The following is a 10,361-nucleotide window of genomic DNA, read 5'->3' as shown; positions in this document are numbered from 1 at the left end:
ACACACACACACACGATGCGCAAAACTTACGCATTTGAACAGTCCATAGCAAATACTTAAACTAATAACAAAACAGTAGCTAAGCCTAATTTAAATTAGGTATGTTTTTTAACAAAACAGTAGCTGATTCAGAAGTGCCAGATTGTCATAGCAAAGTCAGAATTACTTCCTCTCCTAGGTTCACGAAACGGTCGTCCATAAAATGCATTGCTGTTCTGTTGTAAGTAATCTTAAAGATTCCTAAATGCATCTACTTTCGGAAGGCCAAATAAAGTTATTTTGCTTTCACCTAGAAACACAAAGCATCTCCCTGACATGGCTGCATCAACACTAACTGCGGTTACTGAAACCACGCCTTCTTTCTTTGCATGCACATTTGGGCGGCATTATACTAATATTGCCACATAGTGAGGTAGACATGTGGGGGCGTGTTAGAACGAGCCGTTTTAGGGGGGCGTGGCAGAGTCTTAACTTTGATAAAGAATATCTCTTTGGTTTTGAGACTTTAGTCTTTGCAACTTCAGGGATCTTATCTATGCACAATCAGTTTGTAACACTCCAAAGAGAAAGGAAAACTTGAAATAGCATCATATGACCCCTTTAAGTTCTGTCATTGCAACACACTTACACGAAAAGTTATGTCAAAATGCCCGTCTTGGAGACCATTCATGTAAATGCAGTCGGTTTTGTCTTACATGAACTTGAACAGTTGGGAGAAATACAGATGTGTCGAAATATTTGATCTATGCGTCAGATCTTAAAGCAACAGCATAAACCTGGAGCTGCCGACTGCGTCATAAATGTTAATCAAACAAAAGAAAAGGAAAAAATCACTCACTGCTCTTGACTGAATCACTTATTAACTTTAATAAGAATCATCTATATTTAATGTATACAATGAAGATTATTTTTACATTTATCACTTCATGAAATGTCTGTAGTAGGCTATTTCTAGAAGCCTTTACTAAGCTACTATCTATTTTGAGTAATAGGCCTATATTTATTTATCATTTATCTTGTAATACTTGGAGTGTTTACTTGCCTTCAGTAAGCTTGAGAATGTTTTATTACATTAGTTTATTATTTTTTGCTTTTGTATTAGTGGCCGTTTCTATCTTCAAAGAAAAATCGTTTTTCTAACATCTTTGCAGCAATAGTTATGGGTCCAAAATCACCTTGGGTGTGCATTATTTTCTAATAATTCAACGACCCATCATCAATTATTCCTTACATAATGTAATTTATTGTAATTAATGTAACTATAAATGCATTCAAAAATAAAACAGGTGTGAGAGTTGCCTGTGACTTGTGGAAAGTATATGTAGGGCTTTTATACACAGTGTGTGACATTGTACAGACTAGGTTTATCCCTCACAGCCTAATTTTCATCCAAGAAAAAATTCTAAATGCCCTGTCTAAGGGGTTTATGTACTTTGGCATCCATTCATTTAAAAAAAAAATGTTAATCAAGAAATTTAAATGCAGTTTCTTCTTTAATGGTTCAAACACTGATGAAGAGAATAAGCAGACAAAAACTAATTTTGATTATTCAAAATTCATATCTCATTAAAAATCTTAAAAATCTAGCGTAGCGTTAGTTCTGGCAGGTCACGTTAGTCAAGCTCGCATCAGCTGACTCTCAGCTGATCCCCATCAACCTATGGGAATACGACACCTATCTAAGCATTCATATATAAGGTCCCTCAGTATTATCAGCAGTTTTCCGCATTGCTCAATAGCTAATTACCCTCCTCCATCCCCAGCTCCTCCTCTGTCAGTCAGGATTCAGTCTTCTGATTCTCCTTTGAATCAGACTAATTCTAAAATGTGTACATAACATTATTGAACTTTAATGATATCTGCAATGACCGCATCCAGAAACGCTTGGGTGATACGTTGTCTATAGCAAGACCCACATCGTCTTCAACGTCGTCTTTAAAAAGACGCACCCGAAATCCTCTTTTAGGGGAAAAAGCTCTTTTAGCGTGCTGAGGCACACAGGGGAGATGATCATCTACAACACAAACAGGGGGTAGTGCAGCCTGATGTGTGCAACCCACTCGACATGGGAAACCACCACCGCTGAAGCGCCGTCCGCCAACACGAAGAGCTCTCCAAGAGCATGCTGAACTCATTCAGTCTTCTTCTCTCAGTAGAGTAGTCAGGAGCAGAACGATGTGATCACTCGGCTCCGAAGCGAAAAGCTGAATATGCGCTGCATCTGCTGCCTACTTATACTCACGCTGTGATCAGCAGCAGCTGGATGCAATAATCGCATGCCAATGTGCATTGGCTCGTTTAGTTTACACTCGAAGTAGATTGGTCCCTCTAAGCGAGATCCCAATTTCGTCGGTCATCCGACGTGACGTCGAGAGTGACCGACTGAAAGGGAACAGAGGTTTACTGTTAAATTGTTGTACTGAAAAATTGTTTGAGTATTTTTAAAATAAAGTTTTAATAATAATAATAATAAAGTTTTCATGTGTATCTGGCAATAGTAGAAATTATGAAATGCTGCTGAAGTATCTCTGAGAGCAGCTCTGGAGATGAAGTTCATGTGTTCATGTCCTCACGAAAGACACATGTGTTTGAGTTTGTGTAGTGGATTCCACAATTCCATCCATGTTTTCCACATCATGGAAATCATTGGAATTGATTCTTTATTTTATCTTACCGCTGAACACCTGAGCAGAGTTTTGTGGCCCTCCAGTGAGTGAGAGGAGTAGCCTAGCCTGGCTGAGCTGCAGAATCAGGTTAATGGGGTCCAGATCAAGAGACAGCGGGACTGAGAACAGCAGCCCTTCCTGATTCCATGTGCGGAACTGCAGTCGCACAGAGAGACTCTCCATACTGTAATCTGCGGGGAGCATCAGGAAGCTGCCAGTGGAACTGAGGAATGTCACAGTGACTGAGGAAGACTCAGAGCATGAGAATGTCACGTTGCCCTTTGTAAGGAAGAAGGAGGGAAGAAGATAATGAAAGAAAGGATGAATATGTGGAGAGGAGAATTAAACCCAATGGATGTGTGCTGGTAGTTGGGTTAAAAACACAAAAAAGTCATTTTTCTTTTACCTTAGCAAACAGTTTAACAATCTTTAGATCAGCATTTTTCATCCTGGGGTCTGTCTCAAATAGTCTGAAGTTTTGCAGAATAACTAGTGAACAAAAATCTCATTGCAAACAATATGATAGAGTGCAGCTCTTCTTCCAGAGGTTCTGTACGCTCTGTATTTAGCATAGACATGCCAAAAAATTATTCACTAAAGAGTTTAAAGGCTGGGACAAAACAAACATTTTTTAAATCAAATTTAAGTTTTTAAAATCAAATTTAAGACTTTTTAAGACCTGCACATACAACAATATTGTATGTTCATACAGAACAAACCCAAACAATCTCAAAATAAATAATCAGATTCAATTTGACTAGATTAATTTACTTAATCAAACAGGCACTCATTTAACTGCATAACAGGGTAGCTGCAAGTTGAAAATACTCAAGACATGTTTCATTAAATATATACATTTGGTTTATGTAGTAATATATCAATACATGTGAATTAAAGGTTGATCAATATTGTATTTTGCTCATTTAACAATAAACTGTTTTAAAAAAAGGCAATAAACAGATTGTGAATATTGAATGTGATAAGTAATCGTGTTAGTCTTTATGCATTATGCATAATACTGTATAAAATATCACCTTTTGAAGTTTAATAATCACACACTGTATATTGATTCCTGTTTTCCTCCAAAATTAATACCTCTTCAAATGATAATTAAGACTTTTGGTGTACCATTTAAGATATTTAACATTTCTTGTGACCTTAAAGTTGATCAAACTGAATTTAAGAGTTTCAGGACCCAAGGGTATCTTGATTTTGATAAAATCATCAAGTTTGAGAAACCTGCTTTAAGGTGGAGATCAAAATTAGAGAACAACCTATAATTTTCAAAATTTCAATTTGAAGTTATCCCAACAGGAGTAGGACATTTTTTAAGCATGTTTGATAAATTAATTGTATTCGGAAGCACAGTAACAACCTTAAATGAGATATTTGAAAAAGAGAGATCAAAATTATAGAACACTTAGAGATACGTCCAAGTTATTGAAAGCCAAAGGGTTGACCCTTTCCGCCACTGCAAGAGAAGTTGGTCGTTCCAAATCTGTGATTTCTCGAATATTGCAGTTTTACATTGACACGTATTCATTAAATTCCCCCCAAAAGGCTGGTTGTCCGTGTAAGACGAATGCAAGAGAAGACAGGATAATGCAGAGACTCTCAATGGGGAATTGGTTCAACACTGCAGCTGGAACTGTTTGCCAGTTCAGTACTGAACAGGGTAAGGATCTGTCTCGGCATGTTTAAGAGAAGTCGAACTGAAAGCGCACTTTGCACTCTGTGAAGTTGAATTTATTTGGGTCTGATGGGAAACATTTTGTTCAGCATCAAACTGAAGAAAGACTGAAGCCCAAGTGTGTAAATAAGTCAGTGAAAGATGGAGGAGGAAGTGTCATGGTTTGGGGGATGTTTTCTGCAGCTGAAGTTGAGCCTCTTATACAGCTACACGGCAGGGTGAATGCAAATCTTTATCAGAACCTCCTTCAGCAACATGCAGTTCTTTCCCTGAAAGCATCTCTCAATCAGCCTGCAATTTTTCATGCAAGACAATGCCCCTGTCACACTGCAAAACGGGTAAAGCAGTTCCTTGAAGCTAAGAACATTAAAATAATGAAATGGCCAGCCCAGAGTTCTGATCTAAAACCGGTTGGAAATTCAATTCGACAACGTTGGCTAAGAAACCCACTACAGTTACCAAACTGTGGAAGAGAGTGGAAGAAAAGTGGACAAATATCACATCAGCTAGTGTGAGAAACTATTGATATCCTGCAGCCGCAGATGTGCTGAAGTCATTCAAAGCAAGGGCCTCTACACTTCCTACTAATTTCTGACAGCTGTAACCATCCAAAATTTTAGTTGTAATCTTCTTTCATGCTACAGTGGTTACTGTTCTCTAATTTTGATCACTGTGTTTTTCACAAAACAAATGTTTTTGTTGAAATGCCTTGGATATGTTGTCTAACATGTTAATAGAACAGTGGTATACCTACAGCGAATATTCCTTCAAATTTTGAGCGATGAAGATTAACAATATTTCAGAAAACAATCTAGTAAACAATCTTTAATGATGAAACATTTGATTGTGTGCATGAATGCAGTGGTGCTGTGTTTAATTTAACTATTATTTTGAGGACCTTTGAGAAGTTAAAGTTCTCAGATCGTTTTGAAAGTGTAATCTACATGAAGAATATTGCATACAGTTGCTACAGTTTTAATCTGCCTTTTCATCACAATTAATAATCATAACTATAATATCCTGCAGCCCTAAATTATATTTTACTGCAACAGCTTATTGTATAAATAGTAAATAACTATAGCACTGCATGCACATTATTTAATCAGTGATGTGTGGAGCGCCTCAATCTTTGCATGGACTTCAGCATGTACTCTAGTGCAAAAAGCTGGTGAGATCTTTATCTTAAAATGCCTCTGAAAAGAGGGAGGGAAAGACAAAATAAAGATCACTATGTGACACTGCTCTTCTTTTCCTGTATGTGATTTTCCTGTGTATTAGACCAGCCAGAGAGAGCGAGAGAGAAATGGACAAAAGGAGAGACTTCACAGCCTGTTAATTAGGGAAAGAGAGCTCTTTTTATGGTGCGATACACACAACTACAGAAACACACTTTAGATACTGTCAGGGTTTGTTTTGGGTTGTGTTGGTGTTCATGTATTTTGCTTTGTATTTATGATCTTAGTTTAATTTCCTGGTTTGTCATGTGTTCCTTGCCCCACATGTGATCATGTTCTGTCATGTGATTCCCTTGTCTGTGTGTTATGTTCTGATTGGTTGTCCTAGTCATGTGTCTTGTTTCCCATTGGTTTGTTCATGTCACGTGACCCTCTTGTCTGCTATAAGTAGCCATCATGTTCCCATTGTGCTTTGTCGTGTATTGATGTTGTAACCCGCTGTCGGTGAGTCTAGTCTGTGTATATTGTTTGGATGTTTGGATCACACTTGTAAATAAAACTGCACTTGGGTTCTCACTACGCTTGCCTTCAGTGGACTGAATCGTTACAGAATACACGACAGCATTATGAATCCAGCAGATTGTCTTGTTCGCCTCCGTCAAGGTAATCGCTCCATTGAAGAATATGTGGCAGACTTTTGTGAACTTTACTATCAAGTGGACTTCAATGATACTTTCTTAAAAGACATTTTTCGTTTTGGTTTAAGTAAAGACATGCCACATTTAATGCCACGTAATACCCCACACTGGTCATTAGAACGGTATATAGACTTTGCTCTGCAGTTGAGTGAATCTGCTTTCACTGTGGGTGTCATGGAGGAGGAACATGACACCTGCGAATGCGGAGCTTGGGCCAAGACTCAAAAGACTGATTGCTAGTGTGATGGACCCACCTCTGATGTCGGTGAGAGCTGCAGGTATCCCGGTGACGTCAGCGCTCTCAAGCCCCGCCGTCTTAGAGGTCCTGCCACACTCTGCTGCCCTTCCTGTAATGGCGGTCACCATTTTGAGCGTGTGGGCTGCACACTGCGCCCCAGAGGCCTCTCCGGTCCGCGAGTCTGCCCCAGAGGCCTCTCCGGTCCGCGAGTCTGCCCCAGAGGCCTCTCCGTTCCGCGAGTCTGCCCCAGAGGTCTCTCCGGTCCGCGAGTCTCCCCCAGAGGTCTCTCCGGTCCGCGAGTCTGCTCCAGAGGCCTCTTCTGTCCTTGAATCTGCCCCAGAGGCCTCTCCTATCAACAAGTCTGTTCCAAGGGCCTTTCCTGTGCCTGAATCCACTGCAGAACCTCCAGAGGTGGTGGCATCCGCTGCAGAACCTCCTGAGGTGGTGGCGTCCGCTTCCAAACTCACAGATTGTCTTGTCACGGCCACGGAGGCCATTCACAAACTCACTGTCTGCCCTGTCACGGCCACGGAGGCCGTTTACGAACTCACAGACTGTCTTGTCATGGCCACGGAGGTCGTTCACGAACTCGCTGTCTGTCCTGTCACGACCATGGAGACCGTTCACGAACTCACTGTCTGTCCTGTCACGACTATGGAGGCCGTTCATGAACTCTCTGCTTGTTCTGTCTCAGTCAAGTGGTCTATCCATGTCTCTGCACCGCCATGGCTCCCCGCTCTGCCATGGCTCCCCGCTCTGCCTGTTCCTCTTCACGGGCCTGGCCCTCCATCCCACCCCCTGGACCACCTCCAGTCCTCCACCGTTTTGTGGTGTTGGTTGGGGTGGATGTTACATCAGGGCGTCAGGAGCCGCCCTTAGGGTTTGTTCTGGGTTGTGTTGGTGTTCATGTATTTTGCTTTGTATTCATGATCTTAGTTTAATTTCCTGGTTTGTCATGTGTTCCTTGCCCCACATGTGATCATGTGATTCCCTTGTCTGTGTGTTATGTTCTGATTTGTTAATGTGTCATGTTCTGATTGGTTGTCCTAGTCATGTGTCTTGTTTCCCATTGGTTTGTTCATGTCATGTGACCCTCTTGTCTGCTATAAGTAGCCATCATGTTCCCATTGTGCCTTGTCGTGTATTGAATGTTGTAACCCTCTGTCGGTGATTCTAGTCTGTTTGTGCCTCGTCAAGTCTGTGTATATTGTTTGGATCACACCTGTAAATAAACCTGCACTTGGGTTCTCACTACGCTCGCCTTCAGTGGACTGAATCGTTACAGATATACACACAGAGCTACTGTAATTTGCCAAGTGACACTGTTGTAAATTGCTTTAGATATAAAGGCCTATTGTGTGAATAAAATTATTTCAATGACACAATACAAAAAATGTCAACAAAGCTACACTTTTCTGAATAGTGAGGTTTCAACTCACAACCTTGACAGAGAGTGAGATTTGATGGCCTTCAAACTCGCTGGTGCCATTTGATTCTCATAATTGATGGGCATGTTGAAAAGCGATATTTGCAGTTGTAAAAGTTCATGCTTACCACTGTATAGATCTGCGGCTTCCGTCTTTTTGCCATGTCTATAACATTGACGCCATTGTAGTTGAGGTTTTCTATGCAGCCGTGGAAATTTTCATGGAGAAACGTCCCAGGCTTACCAGGCAAAGGGATTCCTCCAAAACTGAGCTTGAATAAGGACACACAAACACAGAAACGCACGCACGCACGCACACACACACACACACACACACACAACAACCACATATCCCAGAGATCAGTAAAAATACTGTTTTCATGGCAAATAATAGTTTAGAGGACTACTTTGTGGGCCTGTTTTACCCAGCTTTAATAAAATCGATAAGTTGATTGCTGTATTTTCAGAGCATATATTTAGTTGGGCTTTGATAGTGGTGAAAGTGCACTTTTGCTTGTTTTTTTGAGTGCTGCACCTTGATAATAACGGTACAAAGTATCAAATAGGCACTCACACGCTCCATGAGAAAATTATATACCCTGCTGCCTTTGTCAATATTGGAAGCTCTTTAAAAAAAACAAGGAAAATAAAACGGGGTATATACAGGAATCATGGAGTTCAATTTAATACATTTTAAGACCTTTTTTTAAGACTCTTTCCATACATTTTAAGACCTCATCACCACTCCAAGTTTTAACCGGTTACATTGGCGACACTTTAACTTACATTTACTATACATTGATTGTAAGATTGTAAGTGCAACTAAACAGACTTACTTTGTGATAACTCCTTATCAATACAACATAATTCAGAAGTGGGGAACGAAGCACTCAAGAATTAATTGAGTGACTAACCAATGCAACCCAAAAAAACAAGAATTAGATCAATAAACAAAACAACTGACAAAACTTTTTGAGGAGGGAAAATAAAGCTCTCCGAGCTAATGAGGCAATGAGTTCACACAGTATATTCAAAAGATGTATGTCACATCAACTCAAACCATAGCTGTTTTGTGGAACACTTCTCATGACAAACACCTGATTGATCAGACAGTTTACCTGTGATTACAGAGTGCTTGATTTGATGCAGACTTGCCAGAGTGTCAGTACTGCACCTGATCATGTCTGAAAGATCATGGAAGGGAAAATAATGATCACAACTATTACATCATTTTAATTGTGCATCCCAAGCCCATGCCAGTAAAAAAAGAGCAGAAGTCAGATTTGACTAATCACGGGTCAAAAGTAAGGAGAGATAACTGACAAGATGTTGGAGGATTTGCTCCTCAACAGATCCCGAGCTCATTGACAAATATCTTTTATCGTAGGATGTGCTCCCTTTACAGTGCGTACGCGATCGCAAAATCGAAAGTGAAAGTGAAAGTGAACTAAGGCTGTGAGCGCTCATTCAAAGGGGATTTAAATACACCCCATATTGATAGTGGCGCCCTGATGTGCAAAAATTATATACAATATTAGAATGTTTGCGGGAGCAGACAAAAAAATCATGGGAGCGTGCGGTAATGGTCAGAAATTTAGCGTGAGCAGGATCAACAAGCCCCGCGCTATCAGGCAGCGGCGCAGTTAGTCAGTGAGCGCCGTAACAGGTTAAGTCAAATCTTGCCGGATTCCATAATAAAATATACAGAAACCCACTATTCGACAAATATACATAATGAAAAGATTATACAAAATGTAATACCTTGGAAAATGGCATTTAAGACTTTTTAATACTTTTTAAGGGCCTTAATTTTCTCTAAATTGATTTATCAACTTTTATTACTTTTTAAGACCCCATGGACACCCTGTAAAAAATAGAGAGAGGGGAAAGTGGTAAATATTTCAGCTGTTTGTAACGAGGTTAATCTATAATAAATTGCATCAATTTTAATTCAGTGTTGAACCCATTACTCATTTAAGCGTGAATGAATAAAAAATACAAAAACAGGGGATGTGCGCTATAATGGTTGAAATAATCACTTATACACACAAAATAATAAATGGGGGATAGGAAGATAGGGTGGAGGTTAAAGAAATGAAGAACTGAAGGTGAAAAGGACAGAACCAAAAATAAATGTGTAAGAAAATATTAAAAACAGTGATAGCGATCCAAGTATCTACACTACTCAAAATATAGATTTTTTTTAAAGAAACAACACTGCATTAAACATGTATGATGTTAAAAAAAATGCAATTTTCTGTTTCAAATTAATGCTGTTCCATTGAACTTTCTATTCATCACATAATCCATGCACATATAATGCTTATTGTGTCTGAACAATTACAGACATATCTGAAAAAGAAATATCACACGTGTTTGTGCTTTAGGAAGATATAATATGAAGCTATATTGTTAGCATGATGTTAGCTCTAAACTGGAGGATGATACAAGTTTGTTAAAATGGTAGG

At 39.6% G+C, this 10,361-nt stretch overlaps 1 protein-coding gene across 1 annotated transcript in view; it reads right to left on the bottom strand.

The window, feature by feature from the left end:
• The window catches only part of LOC107572029 (contactin-associated protein-like 5), a gene marked incomplete at its 3' end in the record, with an annotated part of 100,873 nt that overhangs the window by 22,464 nt on the left and 68,048 nt on the right, over nt 1-10,361 (bottom strand). The window contains exons 9-10 of the mRNA XM_016258432.1: nt 8,022-8,165; nt 2,675-2,945 (exon numbers count right to left, since the gene is read on the bottom strand). Of these exons, the coding sequence (XP_016113918.1) occupies nt 2,675-2,945; nt 8,022-8,165 (415 nt within the window). The remainder of the gene's footprint in view (nt 1-2,674; nt 2,946-8,021; nt 8,166-10,361) is intronic.

This window comes from Sinocyclocheilus grahami, unplaced genomic scaffold, assembly GCF_001515645.1.
Source record: "Sinocyclocheilus grahami isolate Dianchi unplaced genomic scaffold, SAMN03320097.WGS_v1.1 scaffold1684.1, whole genome shotgun sequence".
In the NCBI taxonomy this organism is placed as follows: domain Eukaryota; kingdom Metazoa; phylum Chordata; class Actinopteri; order Cypriniformes; family Cyprinidae; genus Sinocyclocheilus; species Sinocyclocheilus grahami.
This window is presented reverse-complemented; position numbering and strand designations above follow the sequence as displayed.